The sequence below is a fragment of the Convolutriloba macropyga genome, chromosome 1 (assembly GCF_964194025.1).
Source record: "Convolutriloba macropyga chromosome 1, txConMacr16.3, whole genome shotgun sequence".
Lineage (NCBI taxonomy): Eukaryota > Metazoa > Xenacoelomorpha > Acoela > Convolutidae > Convolutriloba > Convolutriloba macropyga.
In genome coordinates, this window is record NC_134468.1 from 57,630,274 (window position 1) to 57,653,781 (window position 23,508).

The following is a 23,508-nucleotide window of genomic DNA, read 5'->3' on the forward strand; positions in this document are numbered from 1 at the left end:
GATCTACAGATGTGAACCAAGCAAAGAACCGCTCAAGGTAAAACAATGTTTGCTTCATGTGTAAGAAACATGGACACTCTGCCATTAAGTGCTTTAACGAGCAGCGCTGCCTACGATGCTCAGGGGGAGGAACTATAAACTCAAATGTGTTTTTTTTTGTTCAGTCAATTTTGGCCGATCGATATATTCATCGTAGAGAAACGTGCGTGGTATCATTAAAAAGCTCATCCTGCGTAGAATTCAAAATTGAAATATTTTTTTAATTTCGTTTTTTTTCGAGGAGTTATCGAGGTTTAACATTCTGTGTGAATTCGTTCACTTTTAGCATGATATTGTTCAATTTAGCGTAATTTTTGTTAAAATTAAGGCTTTTCTATAAAAAAAATTTAAAGAAAATTATTTTTTATGCTTACAAAAAGAAACAACTTTTTTGTTGCCAGTAGGTCAATAAAAAGGCTAGTTCTGGTCTCGTGAGGAAGTTTACTATAAAAAACTCGAATTCAATTGACAGCTGTTTTTTTAGAAAACTTTTCCTTACTATTGTGGTTTTTTAGTCACTTAGAGACTTGTCATTTTCACATCGGGGTTTCATTAATGACAAACTTCATTCACAGTTAAATGGAACCCAATTACAGAAAAATCGTTTTTAAGGCATCGCTCATGTCTTTTTTGCCTTTGACTCTGATTTTTTCGAAATTTTTAATGAAATTTTGATTTTCTTTTAGAAAATTTACGTAATTTTGGGAGTCCTATTGCACTGACTTGCCTGCCAACTAAAAATACATTTGGTTTTCTTATGTGCAATAGATAAACCAATATAGAGCTTTGAGGGGACAACTAAAGGCTGTCAAGACTTTAAAAAATAATTCTTCAAAATTTTTTTTCGATTAACCGATATTAAATTAATTTTCATGAAAAGTAAGTCAATCTCAGTAATGACAGGAACCCTCTCCTTTTTACTGCAATCAAAATTTTTTTTGGTATGTGGTTTTATCTGCTAACTATCGGTTTTATGACTTCGATAACACACATTTACGTAATTTCAAGAAAAAAAAGTTAGTGCTTTTTTTGTAATTTTGTTTCCTTTTGTTTTGAATTTTGTTTTGAAATCTTATCTCATTATCTTTGTATTGGCAGTTCCCATCGGCTTAAAATAGACGTTCGAAGGATCATAGATAAAGTTTTAGAGAAAAGATTTGGTTTAAATGGCTTCAACACTTTATTCTCAAATTTCTACTGCTTTTTTTGGTTTTTGCCTGTGTTTGTTGTTGTTTTCAAAATCATAGGACTTATTGTGGTGTTTTATTGATAACAAATTGATGATAAACATCCATGTCTTCCCATCAAGGCATATATCAAGGCATTTTTTTACTTTCGTTGAAAGCTCTTGACTTTAATTGCTGTTAAGAGTTTAAAAATAATTTTTAAGAATTTTTTTGGACATTATCCAATCTTATATTAATTTTCGTGAACTGTAAGTCAATCTCTGTAATGACAGGAACTCCATATTTTCTCTTTCAAATGATTCTGGCTAGTGGTTTTATTTTCTAACTATTGGTTTTGTGACTTCACTGCCACAAGTTTTCATAATTTTTTTTTATTTTTTGGATAATTTTTTTAAAATTTTGGTTCACTTTGAAATTTTATCTTATTATCCTAATATTGATAATTCTCAGTGGCTTAGAAAAGGCGTTCAGTGGTTCATAGATAATGTTTCAGAGAAAAATTTGTGGTTTAAACGGCTTCTTCACTTTGTTACACTTTTCTGCTGAATTTTTGGTTTTTGCCTGCTTTTGTTGTTGTTTTCATAATCATAACACCTATTTTAATGTCCTACTGATGACATAAGAATAGCAAACATCCTAATCTCGTTATTGAGGCATATTTTTCCGTATTTTTTGACTTCAGTTGAAAGCTATTGAATTTAATGGCTGTTAAGATAATTAAAAAAAATCTTGAACACTAACCATTATGAAACTTGTTTTCATGAACTGTATGTCAGTCTCAAAAATGACCGAACCCCTTTCTTTTTAAGTGCAATCAAAACGATCTGGTGAGCGGTTTATCGGCTAACTAGTGGTTTTGTGACTTTGATGCCTTGAGTTTTTATAATTTCAAAAAGAAATCGGGTTTTTTTTGTAATTTCGGTTCCTTTTGAAATCTTATCTCGTTATCCCAATATTGATATTTCCCTTTGGCTTATAGAAGAAGTCCAATGGACCATAGATTAAGTTTTCAGAGAAACTGTTATGGTTTAAATGGCTTCGACACTTTCTTCTTACACTTTTCTGCTGAATTTTTGGTTTTTGCATGTATTTGTTGTTGTTTTCATATTCATAAGACTTTGTTCTTTTGATGACTTATGATTTGCAGGCCAATCTCTTTAGTGGGAGAGGAACTATATACTCGAATGGGTTTTTTGTTCAGACGATTTTGACCGATCGATATAATCATCGTAGAGAATTATGAGTGTTATCCTTGAAGAGCCCGTCCAGCGTAGAATATGGAATTAAAAAGATTTTTTCAATATTTAATTTTTATAGGGAGTTATCGAGGGTTAAATTTTGTGAAATTTAGACGTGTTATAGCTGTTTTTATTCCTATTTTCAATATTTTTGAACCGATTTCCGTCAATTTAGCTGAAATTTCTCCAAAATGTTAACTGTAGTGTTATTTATTTCATCTATAAAGATTGAGGAGGGCTACTGAATTGTTCTAGGTTTTTTGGCTGAAATTTTTCAGGACCAAATTTGCTTTTATAGCCGACTTACTTTAAATTCGCTTGGAGTAGATACCTTAAAATTACGGCCATATTCTTTTTAAGCTAACAAAACAGCTATTTGTACATCCACTGGCTTTGAGAGTCTGCTGGAATAATAATTTTACCAGTTTTTGGCAAATTTAAACTCGATAATTACAGAAAATGCATTTTTATTTTCGACAAACTGAAAAATGTTGTTCAAAAATTATTCTATTTCGCAACCATTTGAACAATTGAGTATTTTGTTAGGCGCGCAGCAAAATCTGGGCTGATCTTGATCTCGACATGGATCCTTACGATTAAAAGTTTTTAAGATTTTAATGGGGCACAACTTTTTTTCCAAATTTTTTCACGTTATGTAAATGTTTTTTATGTAAAACTTTTCTTACGTACAAGAATTTCAAATCAAGGCTCAATTAATGACAGATACTTTTTACAAAGACGAGGTGCAATGAAATCATATTACGGTTTCAGAGTTAAGCTCAAGGTTTTTATGGCTCTGACCAATGACCAATTCTTTTCAAAAATTTTTTTCTACTCATTTCTCGAATTTTGCTGTCTTTGTTATCTTTTTCGTAGCCAAACAACCTGTTGTCCGAAGTCAAATATCCAGTTCTTTTTAGGAGCTGTAAATGAACTTAGACACTTCTTTCAGTTGTTAGCTAATGTCTGTTTTGATTTTGAATATATTTGTTTTGAAAAAGTATCAGTTAGCTTTTGAACATTGCCATTTTTATCTTATTTCTCTCAATTTCGGCCAAGGTCTCAAAAAAGGAAGAAAACAATTTCCTCAGAGTTATAAATTAATGTAGGTAACGGCTTTGTTTTGATACTACGTCATTTCACTTTTTTTTGCATTTTCGAGCATAATTGCATATTTTATTAGTTCGCTTTATTTCCCTGTCCAATTAGCACTTTATTGATCAACACAATTGACGGAAAGCATAGTGAAAAAATTGCATAGCGGTGGAAAAAAGTGTATCTGAATATGTCAAATGTTTTTGTGATATAGTTTATCCTTTTTGGTTAAAACAATTATCTCGCAAGTTTTTATCGACTTTTTTTTGTTTTTTCCTATGTTTGTCTTATTCACTGTTGTTATACGCCATACCCCTAATAACGATAGGTCTCAATTGCCTGCCCTGGACTTAAAACTCAAACTGGTTAATGATTTCATTTTTTAGCTGTTTGATTTAATTTTAAAATTGAATTAAAAAAATCAACTATCCTTTTGCTTTAATTTTCATAACCATTTAAATCAATCTTTATAATTCGAAGTCTCAATTATTTTTTTGATTCAAAAACTTTTTTCGCTCTGGATTATACGTTTTGACTGATTGCTTCGACGATTAATTTCATAAAAGTTTTCGTGATTTCTAAATTGTTCAATTTCTGGTTTTCTTTTTGTTGCCATGTCTACGTTGTCCTTTTTATCGCGAAGACTCTTTGATGTTAAAGTGAGAAAAGTGACAAATTACAGTTCTTGCAGGCAATATCTTCTTATTATCGTGCCTTGGACAGTGTAATGGGGTCGTGACTTAGACTCATTATCAACAGGACTAATTGGCTTCCTGACTTAAGGCCACTTAATCTATCGCTGTTTGTTGAAATTTTGAAAAGTCTGTTATGACTTTTGAAAATGTTTGTTTTTGAAAAAATAATAGGGTTTTTGGGCTTCGTCATATTTTAAATAATTTTTCGGTCGATTTTAGGTCAGTCTCTGTAAACAGAGGTCAAAACCCGTTTCCAGTGAATTATATTTTAATCTCTATAACGGTTTTAGCTTCAAATAATTGTTTCTCGGCTTTGTTACTACTGTTACTACGAGATTTCATAAAAAAATTTGAGATTTTTTTATATTTGTACATTTTATTGTATTTTTGTTTTCTTTTTCATTTATAACAGTAATCGTAGGTCCCATTGGCTTTGAACTGAGCCTTACATAATGACATGTCTGAAATAATTCCTATGGAGATATAAATGAACATCTTAGGGATTTCAATGAAATGATTTGTTTTCAAAAGTAGAAACGTCTTTTTGAACTTCGCACCTCTTCACTCTTTTTTGTCGAACAGTTAACCAGTCGCATTGAGGATAGGTCCCATATTTTTTCCAATGAAATACAGATTTTATTCGAGTTTGATTTTGTTAAGATTTTTTTTATAGACATCGAGTCTTGGTCGTAAACACTTATTGTTGTTTGTTGTTTGATAATTATTATTGTCCTTTCTAGTAGTCATTTTGCCAACAACGTTCATCGGCCCTCTAAGGTGGCATTCTTGTATTCCATTGGTTGTTTATGGAACGATATGAATGTTTTTGAAAGTTTTCTATCTCTTCATCATTTGGTAGACAATTAAGTCAAGAATATGGATGAGGGGGTCGGAACCTTATGTGCGTACGCACATTACCGAGCGTCCTTGTTTGCGTTTGATGGTCATACGTTGGTTAAAAAAGCCATGCACCCCGTTGGTTATTGAAAGAAGAATTATAACTCAGCGAAAAGTTGCTTGTACAGGACGTTTGGATTCAAACATATACGGCACAAAAAATATATGTGAAAACACTCACTCTATTGTAGTTCCAAATCATTATCCACGTTAATGTAAAGACAACTGATCCAGGAAATAATGGAAAAGTATGGTCTACAAATCTATGGTCAAACGCAAAAGAAAAAAGGCGGCATATCTAGCAAGGTTTTTTTGACAGTTCATATTCTAAGTTTAAGGGTGGCCACTGAATCAATCTTCAAGATACAAATCATAAAAAAGTAATTCAACTCAATACAACTCATTCTAAAAAATCGCTAGGCTAATTCAACAATTTTGAGCCATATTTATTGATCCAGGACAACTGATCCAGGAAATAATGGAAATGTATGGTCTAGAAATCTATGGTCAAACGCAAAAGAAAAAAGGCGGCATATCTAGCAAGGTTTTTTTGACAGTTCATATTCTAAGTTTAAGGGTGGCCACTGAATCAATCTTCAAGATACAAATCATAAAAAAGTAATTCAACTCAATACAACTCATTCTAAAAAATCGCTAGGCTAATTCAACACTTTTGAGCCATATTTAATGTACTTAGTGGGAAATTGGTTTAGGCATTTCAGGAATGATACTTTTTGAACTGAAAACCTGAGTGACAAATTTAATATAATAGGCAAGACAATTCTGTATTGAACTATATAAATTAGTAATTTATTTTTATTTGGTAACAGCAAGTGCAATTAGTGTCTTAACTAGCTAAACGCTTTAAGTTTTTTGGAATTTTTGACAAAATCGTGAGACCTATTTTTCAACGAGATAACGATCCATGGCGTAAATCAAAGATTTTCAGCAATCTATTCCTAAAAAAAGTAAGCAGTGCGTGCGGGAATGGACTGACTGTTGGAAGTCTCACTTTAAGTCAAAGCAGTAGTTCCACACTATTCTTGCCGCGCGTCTTGGAATTCTTTCGGTGTGTGCATTACAACCCGCTGTAGCAAAGCGCCAAATGACACAATTATTGGCTCCAGACTTGATTAGCCGCTTCACTGTTTGGACAGCTCGCTCTACAAGTTCATTTGCTCGTGGACTGTAGATGAGTGTTTCCATCTTTTTAATCCCTAGTGATTCACACCAACGTTTCAGGTAACCGCTTACAAAATCGGGACCATTGACGGATACTAACGTTCTTTGGGGTCCCAAATCTTGCAATGACTTGACTCAAGTTCAATTTCAGTGTTTATGAAGTTCGATTTCCCGCAGAGAAAGCTTCCATCAGCATGATCCCGCGTCGACTTTTACTAAGATATTCCCTTGCTCTTTAATGTATCCAAGCTCTATATGGAGTCTTTCCCAAAGTTCTGTTTCTGGCCAAGCAGATATTGTTTTTCCCTGTCTAAGCCTGTTTTCTTGGCATTCGTTACATTTACTAACATATAGAAGACCGTCTTGACTGATGCGGGTCACCAAGCTATCATTTCGACTGCTGTTTCAGTTGCATTTTTGCCTTGTTGTGTCTCATGAGCTTTGGCTACCACCACATGTCTTAACTTGGGTGGAATAAAAAGCACAAATCTTCGAAAGATGATTGGATTGTCGATAGTTAAGGCGTTTTTCTGGTACTCGAAACCTTTCTCTGCTTCCAAGCACTGCTTCCAGTTTCTTTTTTATATTCCTTTGCTTACATCTGGGAAAAGTTGATTCGATACCAGCTCTGTTCTGATGTCTGACTGGGTCAACAGGTTGGATTGAACAAAATAGTTATTGTCGTGAGCTAAGCAGACTAAGGTGTTCATAGTCGCTATCAGTAGATTAAGTCGTGATGCCATCAGATTCCAGCCGTGCAATTTGGTTGTCACTAACAAGCGCTGTCTTGTTTGAGTTCTCTGGTTGGAAGCTCATAAATTGTTTGCATTTTTGAAAATTAGTTGACTTTTGAAATTTGATAATTTTGTCTTTTTTCTTTTCATTTTGTAGCCTGGTCTCTGTAAAGTCACATCGCCTCCTTTTCCTAGCAGCCAAGATCTATTTTTAAAATGGTTCTTTTCCCAACTAATGGTTTCTTGACTTTGGCTCTTTGCATATTCATAAGGTACGTGTGATTTTCGGATATTTTCCCATTTTTTTATTTCTTTTGTTTCATCGGCACAAAATCACACTAATGTGGTGTCCCTACTGGCTTTGAGAAAAATCAAAACTGAATTATTGTGATGTTCTTGATGAATAATATACAGTTGTAACGATTGCGACAACGTTTTTTTAAAAAGATTATTTGATTTTTCTTCTCCTCTCCTGTTCTTTTTTTATACGTCTGACATATTATGGATAGTGAAAGGTTCCAATTGCTTCTATAAATTAATCTTTTTTATGAGCGGATTGGATACGTGTTGGTTTTAATCAATTGATAATTGGTTGATTTCAAAAATAGAAACATGTTTTTGAACTTTGCCTTTTTGCTCATCTTTGTTTTTTTTTTACCGAGCCTTATTAATGAAAGGCAGGTCTCTTATCTTATCTCATGAAGTACAGGTTAAATTGTTTGGTTCAGGTTTTATCTCCTTCCATTTTTATTTCGTTAATTTTTGTTCTCTTAAATATTGACATTGAGTTTTGACCAAATGAGGTTTGCAATTATTTGATTTTTTGTGTCTTGTCCAAAACTCTCATTAATGGCAATTCTCATCACACCTCTAATACAGCAGTATTTTTTCAGTTAATTGTTTGCTGAACGATATGTGAATTCTTGAAAATGTTATATCTCTTCCGCATTTGGTAGATAATAAAATCAAAACGTGGATGAGTGGGTTCAGAACATTATGTGCGAACGCACAATACCAAGCCCCCTTTTTTGATTAATTTTTAGTTTGTGTCTTAATTGTTGCGTCATAAAAAGAGAATAACATCTCTGTTGCTGAACTGCTCCTTTTTAAATCATTTACGGAGTTTAAGGACAATATTGGATCAAGTGTCAATCTTTTATCTAGGATTGCGTTATCTAGGACTTGATCTCATTTATTCTTTCGGTGTTTTTATTGGCACCATTGAAGCTTTTACTTTTATAGTTTAACAATAATATTTTTCCGCTGTCCCAAACTATTAATTTATCTAAAATTTTGATTTTTGTTCTAGCTGAGAGATTCCGCCGGGTCGGATTGAAACAACTAATATACGTACTGCTTCCATGATTTCGCTTTTCTGTAAAAAAAAAGTCTGTCAAGGAAAATTTACGCGCGTTGTAACAATTGATCATGCGTTGAAAAATTAACTTTTTGAAAATCTTGCTGACTGTGGTGAGAAATTGAAATCGAGCATTCCAGAGTTTTGTGCAACAGTTTTGAAATATTCATTAAAACATTCGAGAAAAAAAAGAGGAGATGACTGAATTTGGAAAAACCTGATTGGCAAAGTTTTGTTTAATAACTTTTGTCCTGACTTTTTATTTCAAATTGAGAGTTGATCTTTGTTTGCGATCTACATTGAAACGGAATAGGAGACAAAGTCAACTATGAAAAACCGTTAATAAGGTCCCGTCAGTTTCTTACCATTTGATTTGTAAACGCAACCAATCTTCACTGGAATTGATTATTTTCCCTTTATGAGAAAACATTTCAAACAAGTCAAACTGAGGGGATAAAAAACATCGAATAAAAAACAAAACTCTGTTCCAAAACCACGATATCTCTATCAACATCCTCACCGATTTTGTCAACCATCGGAAAGGCTTGTGCTACAAAATCGGGAAGATTTTTATGACAAAACAGATTCGCAAAAAGTCCTTTTCTTGATTTCAAGCAAGTGTTCAAAATGCTGTTGGAGAAAAGAGAAGGCGGTAAGTTGTTAAGTGCTAAAGTCCAAAGGTAATTCAAGCTTTCCTCAGGTGAGTGCTGTGCCTGTTTGTCCAGTGTGAATGTTTGAACACACATCAATCAAGCAAGGAGGCGGCTGGTATTGTGTATCTGGCATTCAAATGAAAGTGCCAGTACTATTTAGAAGACTGCAAAGATGTGATGGTCGGTTAACCTAGAAGACAAATTCAGAAAATTTTTCTAAAATGTTTGTTTAATTTTCATTTTTATTCCTTAAGACTGCTGACAACTTCAGTTGTGAAAGCAAAAATTTTGCAAAATTAGAGACTGAAGTTTTTCCGCTCTGATAAATAATTGAGTTTCCGTAAATGAACCTTGAAATAATTGAACATTGAAAAAAATGAGCCCCATAAATGACCCCGATGTTAATGTTGCAAGATTCTTGTCAAAAGTTGATAATCTTGTGAGATCACGGGGCGCTCGCTATTAACTAAAAACGTCTATTCTTGTCGAAATGACAGAAATAATTTGGGTTTTCTGCTAGTTGAGTTTTCGTTTTGATTGTAAGACCTGATCTAAATTTGGCTCGGTCCTTCTATCAACCCCTCAATCTTTCACTTACCTGTCTTGACAAACACCCAAACAGCTATCAGTCAAACTGGATTTCTAATCATTACATAGTTGCAAAGATATTAATGTTTGTTTATAATTACAGCTCATTAACTTGTTACCATAAATAGACCTTGGCCGCAATCTTAACAATTGAGATATGTTGAAATTATTACTGGTTCGATTGGGTCTAATTAGGAAAAATCAATCTTTGCATTTAGATTGTCCATTTTTGGAAAGATTTTGCTAGTTTGCTTTTGTTTTTGAAGATCAAACTAAGCGTCGAGTTATACTTTTTGAGATTCGGGGTGTTTTGCATCCTGGTTTTAAAGATACACATTTGTTTAACAAGTTATAAATGTATTTAAGGAAAGATAGAGCAAGTCCCGTTAGAATTCGCACAGGTAGTTTTTTGAGAAATAGCCTCGACTTCATCTAGAATCCTCGACTGTATGTAATTTAATTCATTATTTATAATTATGAGGTCTTTTTATAAATTACAGGTATAGGCTAGGGATGCGTTTATGAATTTCGAAGCCCGATCCCAAAGGCTGTTTTCGACACCTTACTTCGACACAATTGGGTAATTGTTACAATGATGTCGACATATTAAGTCTGCCACACTCGTTACTCACTTTTAAATTCATATCAGAATTGATATTGTCGGCGCTATTTTTTTATCATATCCACGAGATGAATTAGCGGTGTCAGGACAATATACCCAATACCATAATACCCAATGCCATAATACCCAATTCCAAAATACCCAATGTGCCAAAATACCCAATGCCAAAATACCCAATGCCAAATTACCCAATGCCATTATACCCAATTAAATTATACCCAATGCCTATTACCCTATTTATAATTTAATAGTTATAATCTTGAAATTAAGGTATAATCCCACAATTAGAGTACCAGTCCACCATTAAATTCAAATTAACTAATTAGACGCAATTTAAGTAAACAAGACGCAAAATTATCACAGAAACTGAATTGTTCAAAGAAACTTGACTCGTTATTCTAGTCTTTAAACTTGGCCAAATATAGACGCTAAACATGAGCGAAATAACTTGGGGTACGTCCCAACAGAACCGATTAACTTTAATCCTTGATGGACATGAGTTTCAAAAGAAGTTAGAAACAAAAACTACTACGCATTGGAAATGCTCAAAATGGAGCTCTTATAAATGTAAAGTTACGGCCATTACCACTGGAAAACAATTACTATCCAAGAAAAACGAGCACAACCACGAAATTGTTCCGGGACATGTACAAGCAAAACAGATCATTGGTCAAATGAAGGAGACAGCGAGAACGGAACAGAACCCAGTAAATAACATGATAATTGCCAGCAGTCTGTTACCAATCGGGTCCGATATTGCAACGCAGCTGTCGTTGCCAACCAGATCTGCTATAAATCGGACACTAAACCGCCAAAAAGCATCCGAGAACTTACAGGAGCCGCCAATTACAGACAGACATTTCGAAGTGCCCGCCAAGTTTAAAGAATTCTGCCTTTACGACACGGGAACAACTGACAACGAGAGAATGCTGATTTTTGGAACACACGAAAATCTAGAATCTTTGAAAACAAACAATGCGCTTTGGCTCTGTGACGGAACTTTCAAAGTATCTCCCATTCAGTTTTACCAGTTGTACACCATTCATATTCAGATTGGAGGATTTTATCCGCCTTGTATTTATGCTCTACTTAGCAACAAAAGAGAGAACTCCTATCGGAAGCTTCTTGTTGGCTTGAATCAACTTACTGGTAGAGTTTGGCCGGAAAAAATTCTCCTGGATTTTGAAAAAGCGGCAATCAATATCTTCTCGGAACAATATCCAGCAAGTGAGATAAAAGGCTGCTATTTTCACTTGTGTCAAAGTTTTAACAGGAAGATATGCGAACTCGGTCTGAAAAAGATTTATGAAAACAACCCGGAACTAGCTTTACGTTCACTTGCTTACTATACACATTCCTGAGCTTTTATAATTGTTATTCGTGCGTTTGGTGGTGTTATTGAATAAATTTTTTGTAAAAAAACTTTACTCAAAAACTAGAAGAGCTAGAGAGCTGATAATTTGACAGTAGAATTTCTGACCCTCCGCCGTGCTTTTTGTTGCATGCATTAACCGCCGCGCCAATTCCGCTTTGATGTTTGCAGTGATATTTTTTGTTATCTTTTATGTGTTAAGTTTAAACAAATTTAACCTAAAAGGCGATTTGACCTAAAAGGCGGTTTGACCTAAAAGGCGGTTTGACCTAAAAGGCGGTTTAACCTAAAAGCGGCATTTCAATTGTCAAAGTTGTTTGTTCTCTTTTATGTTTTTCTGTGCAAGCGTTCTAAAAGTTGACGTCATTTCTTTAAAGCACAATTAGGCCATACCATTTCGCCTTTGAACTTAAAATGAGCATTCTTTATCAAAGTTAGCATCAAAGTGATTATTGTTATTATTACGATTGGGTATATTGGCATTGGGTATTTTGGCATTGGGTATATTGGCATATTGGGTATAATGGCATTGGGTATTTTGGCATTGGGTAGAATGGCATTGGGTATATTGTCATGTAACCGAATTAGCATAAAATGTTCTTCTTTCTCTTGTTTCAATTTTATTACAAATTCGCGATTACTCTCACCGCACATGCACACGCATTCCTTAACATGATTGAATAGGTTGTTTGTAATTATGCTAAAGAGATAAATCGCAAGTGTGAAATAATTGAAGGGCCATTTATCTCTCGGCCTGAATACATTGATTGCTACTTGCTTTAATTTTCACCTGAGCTCAAATCCTTTGTCTTGTAATTCACCAGAGACAGCTCCGTCTAGTATTGTAATCACTTCAAGTTCCATTTGAATATTATCAATTGATGGTTTGAATATTGAACAGGTGCTTGAGCGATTTGTGATAAACTACTTATAACTAACTCAGTTTATGACAAAAATAAGAGAAACCAGAAAAAACACGTTCGAACTGCACAGATTAACTATCAATTGTTTGATTTAATTGCAAATAGATTCTGACCGTGAATAACTGAGATGAGAGTTGAAAAAATTGCTAATTATAAGCCAGGTAGAATTACGTTCTTAAAGGCCGCACTTCACGTCTTAACAAACCGCGTGAGTTATTTTCTTCAGAGCTGAACAAAATAAACGCAAATTTTTCTTCATTATTTTCATTCAACAGTTTTGCATTGAATTAACCTGGTTAACGTTTTTTATTATTAGTTTTGGCTTTATTACTTGTATATTATTTTATTGTACATATTATCTTGCAAAAATAGCCAGAAAACGTTACTTGTCGAATATATCTTTTTCTGTAGACAATTAGTTATTTTACGCTAACATGTATTTGAACCTTTTAGTAATTCTACTTTCTGCTAATTTGGGAGTTTTGTCTTTCGGACAGTCCGAGTCTTTTGCCAGTCCGAGGTGCACTGCTTTCTGCTTGGAAACAATATTTCCAAAGTTATCCCTGGAAGGCTGTTATGGTATCCAGCCATGCTATGACATGTGTGTGAATTTGTGTGGACAGTCGGAGAGGTTTCGACTTAATTCCCAGGTGTGTCATGAAGAGATTTGCAGAGCTGTCGAAGTGAAGTACGATTTGAAGAACAACTGCTCGGTTAGTGAAGTTTATTCTCTTTTGTAAGTCGAGGAGGTAGGGAGGTTTAATCAGGTGCAGCCACTGTGAAAACGCACCAGAACTAGATTCAGACCAGTATCTCTTACTGGCAAGCCTCGTGCGCTAACCATTAAACCAACTGGTTTTAAGCTCCCGAACCTGAGCATCTCTTATAACCCATTCTCTCGTTCTCTATTGTTCATCGAGATCTCATTTTTCTAGCGAACTATACGTTGAACAAGTTGAGTTTCTTGTCAAGGTGTTTGAAGCGCACATTACGCACAATTTGCACCTTCTGGCATTTCTAGTATGTTGTTTCTTGGCTAACTTTCTGTGAAATAGAGTGTAGTGTTTGTTGCCTCGAATTTAAAAGTAAAGAGGGAAGGACACTGTGTGTGTGTCACTTGAAAACATCAAGACTTGTAAAATATGACTTATAAAAAAGATCTGTAGCTGAGTATATGAGTTGCTTGTTAACGGAGCCCACTGTAGAACCGTGTAGAATCTGTGATTCGACACAGAAAAGAATCTGCTGGAATTTCTACTCTCCAGCGTCAATATTAAGGCCAGATTAGGTCTTTTTCAAGCAAGTGAAGCATGGTATTTTTTCAAGTTGGTTATTGTTAATTTTGAAAATTATGCTAATTATGAAATCCTTTTTTCAGGCTGTTTGTAACTTCACCCACTCAACATACGTCACCAGACCCGGCTCCTGTCCTCGATCCGTGTTCACTTTGGAATCTAAACAGACCCCGAGCTGCCAAAACGAGTGCTTGAATGACCAGATGTGTCCCATTGGATTCAAATGCTGCTCCAAAGCTGGTTACTCTACTTCTGGCTGCCTCACTTGCCAAGAAGCTTCGAATCATCGTTTCGAGTACCCACCTTTAGTCAGCTCATCATTGAAGGTCACTGAAATTCCCCACACAAACATGTTTGAACTCTCTTGGGAAAGCTGGAAAACTGTAGGCAGAATTGGCAAAGTTATTTTTGTGGTCAGGCAGCGAAACGTGACTGGGTTTTACCCCTATTTCGGTATGGGACAAGAACACTGGCATGTTGTGAAAATTACAGACACAAAACAAATGACTATTCCTACGAAACCCGGGTGGTGGTCTGAGTTCCAGGTTGCAACTGTCAATAAGTTTGGCACCAAGGGCTTTTTGAAATCAAGTGTGTGCAGCCGGCTTTCCGCGGACCCAAAACCACCAAAACCACCCTCACGAGTCATAACCGCAGTGACCCAAGTGGAAACTAATGTTATTCGGGTTAATAATGTTACCTGGAACGAGCCCGAGCAGTCGGATCTACCAATTACATCATACTCGGTTTCATTCTCGTGTAAACCAGGCTCTGATGAATTGAGTGAACCAATCAGAATCAGTCAAACTGTCTGCCATTCGCAGAAGTGTTTTTTGAACGTCACAAAAAACAACATTTTCGAATGTTCACAAATTCGTTTCTTCGTAACTGTAACTGCCCACTGCGATAACTGGGGAAGCTTGTACTTGAACAGCAGCAAAGTAAGTCGTGATCTAGACATTGATCAGACGTCCAATTTCCGAGTTTTTGAGGAAGGCGTTTTAAATGATGCGGGGCTTGGATCATTAACAATCAAGGAAGAGTTTGGAACATTTTCGCCTGATCACGTGACCGTATCCGTAAGATGGGCGGCACCCTTTGGAAAAGAAACTTTGTCATACTCTCTGGAAAGGGTGAGAGGATATTGCGTAACAGCTGGAAGCGACTGGATTAGCAACTTGGATGGGGGAAGCAGAGTTGTCCTCAGTGAAAGTAGAAATCAAAACTTAGTTTACCTCGACTTACAGTACGAATGTGAGTACGCTTTACAGATAAGAGGAATTGATGCAAGAAACAATCGAGATACTTACACGAAACGATATTTTACACCAACATGTGAAGCGACAGCAATTGCATCACGCGTTGACACCAGATTATGTAAGCATGCTGAACAGTCTCTCAGTAATATTCCATTTGCAGCCGGGAAACTAACCAACTTGGACTTTTTCTTCATTGGGAAGAACGCATCTTCTTTGACTGTGAACGCCGTTGTGAGTTGGAATTTTGATGACGCACATTACGATATAGTCACAAACGAATGGAGGAAACATCAGTACATGCCTGCGATTGAGATTGTAGTTTATAAATTACTTGACAAGATCGGAATTATCAACAGAGATCAATCGTGCAGCATCTACCTGAATGGGCAAAAAGACCCCAACACAGGTGTCACATTGTTGCCTAACCGGCTCAATTTGATGGACTCTAAACTTGCCAGACCCTGTCTACTACACTACCCCAAAAAGTACAGACTAATAGCTCGAATTGTGTACTCTGTTCAGCCATCGCAATACTCTTCTGAAAATGAAATAGGGGGTAGGTGGTCCAGCGTTTTGCTGGACACCTCCGTGATCTCATTTTTCGATATTTTTCCTCCCTGGAAGCAGAAATTTTACCGGGATATGGACATCACTACATACTTGGATGCAATGGAGTATGAGAAAAAGAAACCACCAGAAAAAGTGAGCCATTCACTACTACCACCAATTTCTCCAGATTTCCATTATGTCGGTGGTTATAAAGACTATTACGAAGAAACGCCCGCCAGAAATCCATCAAGAATTGGTGCTTATGTTGAGATCAATTATATCAGCGTCCGTGACTCTTCTATCATGTTAAGAGCCAATCAGATCTCAGTACTGATTGCATTTTTGTACAAATTTTCATGATGTGAAAACTTTTTATTGTATCTTATCAACTCCCGCGTTTAAAACTCTAAAATGTCTATTTTTGCATATCTGTAGTTTAAGTACAAATAAAATAAAAGTTGACTAAAAACCGCTTTTCAGAGTTCTGTGCATGTATCATTTAGAGAATGTCTCTAGTTTTTTTGTAAGCCTCAGTTTGTTTCTTACCATGATGGTTAAAGGATTAAAAATCGTTCAAGAATATTGTTACGAACACATCTTGTGAGACTTTGAATCTATGCAGGATTTTTGTCGTATTATTTTCAGATGCTAAATTGGAACTATTGTCTTTAAGGTTTTTCTAAACATATTTCTCAGAGTGCTAGAATGCGAGTTTAATTGCTCTCAAACGAAGTTTGTTGTAATTATATTATTAATACTGGTCTTTCATATACAATTTTCGTGCTACCAACTTTTCATATGATCGTTTCTTTTTTGGTCTTTCCATATGTTTTTTTTCCTCAAAAATAGGATGAAAATGTAAAAACCTTAGGTCATTAGGTTGCTGAGCTGTTCTTTTAGAACCTTAAGCCTTACTTGTTGCTAAATATGCCATTCAATATGAAATAAAAATTCACCATGCGAAGGGTTGTTAATCAGAGTTTGACCCCTTCCCCCAGCCCAAATCACACCCCGTTTTTGTATTTTAAAAATAAATTCCAACGATATTGCAACAAGTAGGATCGATAACGTGGATCATCCACACATTAACGCTCAACTCCTCTTAGGTTAGGTTTTATAGTCAAGAATAAAAGTTGCACATTCAATCAAAAAATACAGATCCACAGAGAGATAAAAAAAATGTTGCAATTAATTTGGCAAAAACTAAGGGTTTATGCTTTACTAAAAAAATCAGAAATCAAAGTGTTTAAATACGTCATATTGATCTCAAACTGACAAAATTTGAATGAAAAAGAAGCTCAAAATGAAGCAAGGAAAATTATCAAATGTAAACTAGAAAAGCAGCCTACAACTTTTTAAGAACAATTGTTAAACCAGCTGACAATTTTCTGTTGTTTTGGTGTATTCATGCAAATGAATGATTACTTATTACTTTCGATTTAAATTAACTTTACGTAAGACAAAAACTCCTCAGAGTAAGCCATATTAATAGAAAAAGAAGCTTTTTATTTTAAATTTTATACGAAATAATTTGTATATCTCTTGGAATTTGAAAATAAGTTTCCCACAAACCAGCATCTAAAAACTTTGCGCACTTTCAATGTTTCTTAAAAATATAATTGAAACTGATTACAGGGAAAATAGCTCAAATTCAATTTCTCACTTCATAGCAGTGCATTGTGAAACCAGAAACAAACATAGTTTTCTTTTTGGTCATTTTAAAATTTAAACGATAATGTCCTCCCATGTATTATGTCGGTGACTAGTGTTCGAAAAGCTTTTCAGGCATGCTTGATGTATTATTTAAAGTAACAGTTCGTTCAACAGAAAATCGATGACATACTTTTTTGCAGTTTTAGAGTCACAACTTCTCATTGTCGAACAAAACTACCTTTGTGATCAAATCATAAAATGCAGATCGCATTAGTCATTTCTATCTAATAGTCATTTCTTTTCATTAGTCATTAGTAAATAGTACATCAAGCATGCCTGACCGCAGGATAAATCAATTGAAAATTTTTCCATAAATACTTTGCAGTAAAATTGTCTAGGCGATTTTTTTTTCTAGGCGATTTTCATAGAAAATGTTTCTATTTTCCCAAAAACGGTATATGTTTTACACAGTTTTATGCATATGTTTTACACAGAAGGCAAACAGTAAATGTTTTATCTTAATTTCAAATTATTTGAGCCACACATTCAGTTTTTGCAGATTTTTTTAGTCTCTTTTGTTTGAAGCACTATTTATTTCAACATCTAGTTCTTGCACACTGGTTTTGCTCTTAGGTATTTCGTGACTACCAGCAACGATGAAAGTTTTTGAAGTAGCTGCAGTAATTTAGAAAGCATAGAACTACAGTCTTGGAAAAGATAGACAAACAGAAAACTCTAAATTCCGTTTAGCGATCCGATTTGTGGACCTTTTTTAAATTAAGAGCATTTCTGAGAATTTATCGTGTTTCTGTCAAAACGGCGACCTTTTTTGCTCTTTTGATCAAAAAATGTTTCATGTGATGCTAAGATTAAATTGAAGCTTGGAGGGTTCTAGACTAAAGCAAGTGACGCTAGATTCTCCTCAATATAGTTCATTTTTTTGGTTGCAGTTCTTTATTGTTTTTGACAGGATGAGTATCAATATCTATGGTAAAATACCTCAACATAAATCAGTGCAATTAGGTAGCGGAAAAGTGCAAATATCAAAAGAAGCAATTGAAAAGCTTTGTCAAAGTTTTAGTGAACAATCACCACTGTTTTATGATATTTTTTGAGTAGAAAGCATTGAATCTTTTTAATTTTGGAAATGATTGCGGAAGCAGTTTACTTCTTGTAGGATTTATAACTGTAGGGTACAATATAAATAGAAAATTCTAAACTGTTTTTCATTATTTTTGTTCTAAGAAGATTTTTTTCAATTTATCGATATCATGAAATGTCTGGACTGCAGTTTATGCATGTCTTTTTCTGAAACAAAAAATTTTAAAAAATTCAACTAAATGTCTTGAGAGTTCACTAAATATAAATGACTTGCAGACTATAAATGTTGAAACTTGTATGATTTTAAGCGATCGAGTGGCGTAAAAGGCAAGAACAATTAAAAATTCCGAAAAACTTTTGACCTCCTTGTTCCCTCGACTCAAAGAGCTATCTCTTCAGCAATCACTTCAGTTTTCCAAGAAGTTTTTCAGTGGTACACTTTTGGTACATTTCTGGAAAAGATATTGATCGGCCAGAGTTGACTCAACAAAAATCCAGGGTAGCATGCAACTCATGACCTTCAAACAAACTTTGAAGTTCAAACATTGACCCATGTGATACTCAAGGATATCATTCTTAGTAATTTAGTTGGTGCAGTTGATATTTCATGCGATATCTTAAATTAGTTCTTTTTTTGCCCTTCATAAACTGTTCATTACTTGTTCATTTAGTACTTCGGGATCTGTTTGTCATTTTCTTCTTGGTTTCCCGTTTCGTGATCACGCATGTCTGATCACGCCTTCACGATTTGTTGATTAACATTTTTTTCATTCTCTTAACTTCGCAATTCAAATTGAGTTAAGCATTTCTCTTTGTAAATCCCGCTTCGCGAGTAAACGTTGAATACTCAAGTCAGGATCCCGCTCCGCGAATCACAGTTTAAACAAAACTAAGCGCACCCGCATCGCGAATAGCTACTCTAAATAAATAGAGTACGACATGGCGAAGCCAGCAACTAAACGTACACCTCTCGGAATCGACCCGTTCTGGGACAAACCTACGCCCGACCCTCCTCTTCACTGGGAGAAATGGAGAGTGCAATATAAATTGGCAATGTTGGCAAAAGAGAATATTATTCTTGATACACTACTTGGACCCAAACCCGAGATGGAGGAACTTTCCCCCGAACCAATATACGAAGAAACTATAGTTGGTGCTTCCGCACAATCGGAGAGAGAGAGAGGAACGCTCGTAATGCGCAGCAGAAAATGAACTGGCAAAACAAATGCCAACGGCTAATTGAAGTTGGTATTATGTGTGGTGACAAACCGTGGCCATTGGCGGATCGCAAAACCGTATCTCTACTCAACCTAAGCATCGGGGTAGAAGGTCGCCGCATCCTTAATTGCAGGATTCCGAATATCATGATCGATACCCTCGCTACTGTAGACTTCTGGAAGATCGTGGAAGAGGCATTCATCCGCCCTCGCAACATAACTTTTGATCGTCATGTTTTCTTGATTACGAAACAGCTTCGGGGAGAAACAGTAGAACACTTCTATGGAAAATTAAAGGAATTGGCAGAGAACTGCGACTTTGAAAACACGGAAGAGACCCTGACACGCGATGTCTTCATCACTATTCTAATGGACCCCGGAATCCAAAATTAACTCCTTAAATAAACCGTTAAACGGCGTCAGGCATTAGAGCAAGGAATTAACATGGAAATTGGGATGCGAAATCAACATCAAATCCAACAGCACAACAAGATTGTCACTCCGGCCAACGTCAACGCAGTTCAATTCGCCTATATTTCTCGAACCTCTAATTGGCAAAACATGAATAATGCTCCAAGACAAAACAACCGTTCCAAACTCTACTGTTCAAACTGCGGAGGACTTTGGCTACCGAATCATCGCGATAAATGTATCGCAAAAGGTAAAACCTGCAACAATTGTGGTCTTCTTAATCATTTTGCGAAAGTTTGCAGAAAACAAAGGACTGTGAAACCACAGAATTCTAAGAAAAAGATGGTAAGCGTTGTGGAAGAAGAACCGCATCCTGAGGACTCAGTGGATCTCTTACAACCAGCCAAGCTCTACGAATCGGATTACAGTAGCGGAGAAGACAATACGGTTGCGGTGATCCAGAATGCAGTAGAGAAAGTAGAACCCCTCAACATGCCTCTCAAGGTTGGCAATATTAACACTACACTACTCGTTGACTCCGGTAGTGCATGCAGTATTCTCAACCGTTCACTCGCATCGAGAGTTGTACAAAGCAGTCCTCGCGCTTTCTGGATCAGCGAAAAGGTGTCTCCACAACTTCGGACCATCTCGAATGAACCAATCCAGGTCGAAGGAAAGATACAATCTCCAATAACGAGTAAGGGTTGGACTTGTGATTCAGCGACATTCACAGTTGTAGCTGACGGACTAAAGTCCCCAATTGGCCGTGCTTTGTTTGAGCGACTTGGACTAGCAGTGACTCAATCTACATCTCAAACAGGTAATTGTGTCAACAACATTTCCTCTCCAGAATTCAAAGAACAAATCTTAAAAACTTTTCCTGAGTTGATATCGCGTATCGGAAGATCAAAAAATCATGTGACAAAATCCAAGTTTCACAAAGATTTCCTACCTAGACACCAAAAAGGTAGACATATTCCAATTAAATTGCAAGAAAAGGTCAATATCGAACTTGAAAAATTGTTAGATGAAAAAAATATCATAAAACTTTCGAATTGTCCTGATAAATACTTCATATCACCAATAGTGGTCACCGTAAAGAAAGATCAAACGATAAAGCTTGCACTGGATTCAAAGGTATTAAATAAAGCCATTCACAAGAATAAATATCAGATTCCAAATATTGATACGCTAATCGAATCCATCTCCCAGCAAATTAGTGCAAATTAGTGAAAACGCAACGTACTTCTGCACAATTGATTTGAAGTACGCATAGAGTCAATTAAATCTAGATACTAACACGGCTAATCATTGTAACTTCAACATTATTAAAGGTGATTTGACAAGCAGTTACAGATTTCAAACAGGATTTTACGAGCTCACAGATATGCCAGCAGAATTTCAAAAACCTATGGACTACACTCTAATGGGTCTAAAGAATACATATTGTTTCTTAGACGACATTTTGATCGTTAGCAAAAGATCTCTGGAAGAACATAAAAGTTATATAATGAACTGTCTTAGACAATTAGACGATGAAAATCTTAGGATAAATCTTCCTAAAGGTCATTTTGGAAAGTTAGAAATTGATTGGCTAGCATACCATATCTCAGAATAGAGTATCACGCCCCTCGAAAGTAAAACAGCTGCGATCTTAGCACTTGAAGCTCCCAAAAACTCTGAAGAAACTCCGCTCTTTTCTGGGGTCGGTTCATTACATCGGGAAATTTATTCCTAATCTTGCTCAAATTAGTCATCCCCTCCGCCCGATACTGAAAAAGACATCAAAACTTATCTGGACAGAGGAACATGAGAGTTGTTTCAATGAAATAAAAAACCGCATCGCGAACGCAACCGCAAATAGCCACTATAGACCGAAACTCGAAACACGCGTAAAATGCGATGCGTCTCGTTCCGGTCTTGGCGACAGTAATTACGGATCATCGTGCCCTTCTATCTATCATGAAAAAAAAATAGATCGAATAAATCATACAACAGCAGATTAACCCGCTGGATCGATCGTTTACTCCCATTTCAATTCGACATTGAACATCTTCCCGGGGCGAAAATGGGTTTAGTTGACTACATTTCTAGACAGCTGTCTCAAAAAGCTAAAAAAGTTTCCGCGTATGATGAGGATTTCATTGTAGCAAATTTAAAGTGAATTTCTACATCTATTAATTCTTTGGAATTAAATAACACAAAACCTGCATCTCATTTACACCAATTATTAGTATTCCACAACCCCGCATTACAAACCACACCTACAATTGATGCGCACAATCCCGCATTACAAATCATACCTAAAATTGAGGTACATGATCCCGCATTACAAATCACACCTGAAATTGAGGCCAAGAATAAGGCAATAACCTTAATTAATACACACGCCGCACGAGTATACAAACATGTTTATTATAATTCCCCTGCTCCGCGAAAATTAGCCTCAAATACTAATTGTAATTTAAACAATTTAAATTATGTAGACCCCGCGTCACAAAATCCACTTAACACTTCTCTCGCTCAGCGAAATACTAGTAAGCGTAAACAATTATTCCAAATTGGAATGAATTAGCTCTCGCGCCGCGCGAGCCTCAAATTATTCAATCTAAATCCCGCCAAATAGGAGACATTCCTCGAATATCTTTAAAAGTCACCACCCAAAAATGAAATCAGTGCTTTTTGCCTCTAGTCATCCTACAATTCAGTCGTACAATTTCAATTCAAAAAATTCAATATCATCTATAAATCATTGTCAGAAATAAACTACATAAACAAAATCACTAACATAATGCCTTCTAAAAAGCGCATCACTCGCGTTCGTTTTAGTGATGCATCTCGCACGGCGAATCAACAGTCATCTAATCAAAATGCAAAAGGCCCCGCAAGTCAGCGTCCTAATTCGCCAGGCATTTCCCGCACCGCAAGTCAGCGACAAGAACTTTCAAACAACACTCACGCAGCAAGTTCCCCAACAATAACAACGCCAACATCTCCGGCTCATTCATCCAACGCAAGTACCCCTCTCACAACCAGCCCACATGTACCAACATTTGAATACATCGTATCAAAGATTTTTAATAAATCTCTAATTGCGTCACTGACCAGCAAGGACGCAGTACTAAAAGAGGTCCGGGACTGCATCCTAACGAACAATGAAAGTCGCCTCAGAGCCCTGAACCCATACATACACTCATATTAGAGAGATCTCCATGTACGTTCCGGGTGTGTATGTATCGATGAAAAGGTTGCATACCGAACGTTCTGCGAGAGGCGATAACTGACGACATACACTCCAGCCATCCGGGCACATGGGGTATGATATGCATGGCTACACACTGCTGGTGGCCATACATGCATCGCGAGCTTATCGTTAAAGCTACAGAATGCAAGCTCTGCACGGTAATTGGTAAGAATCTTAAATCTGTTATTCCCGCTATG

The 23,508-nt window shown here is 35.9% G+C and overlaps 1 protein-coding gene across 1 annotated transcript; it reads left to right on the forward strand.

The window, feature by feature from the left end:
- The first annotated feature begins 11,962 nt into the window (after nucleotides 1–11,962).
- Nucleotides 11,963–16,154, forward strand: LOC142340763 (anosmin-1-like). The gene is made up of 2 exons (XM_075391471.1): nucleotides 11,963–13,295; nucleotides 13,961–16,154. The coding sequence occupies exons 1-2, from the start codon at nucleotides 13,017–13,019 to the stop codon at nucleotides 16,043–16,045; spliced, it is 2,364 nt and encodes a 787-aa protein (XP_075247586.1). The 5' UTR covers nucleotides 11,963–13,016; the 3' UTR covers nucleotides 16,046–16,154.
- The last annotated feature ends 7,354 nt before the right edge of the window (nucleotides 16,155–23,508 follow it).

Coding starts and splice junctions, on each gene's coding strand:
- LOC142340763 (XM_075391471.1), top strand. CDS start 13,017: ATGTATTTGAACCTTTTAGTAATTCTACTTTCTGCTAATTTGGGAGTT. Junction 13,296..13,960: donor ATTTGAAGAACAACTGCTCG/GTTAGTGAAGTT, acceptor TCCTTTTTTCAG/GCTGTTTGTAACTTCACCCA.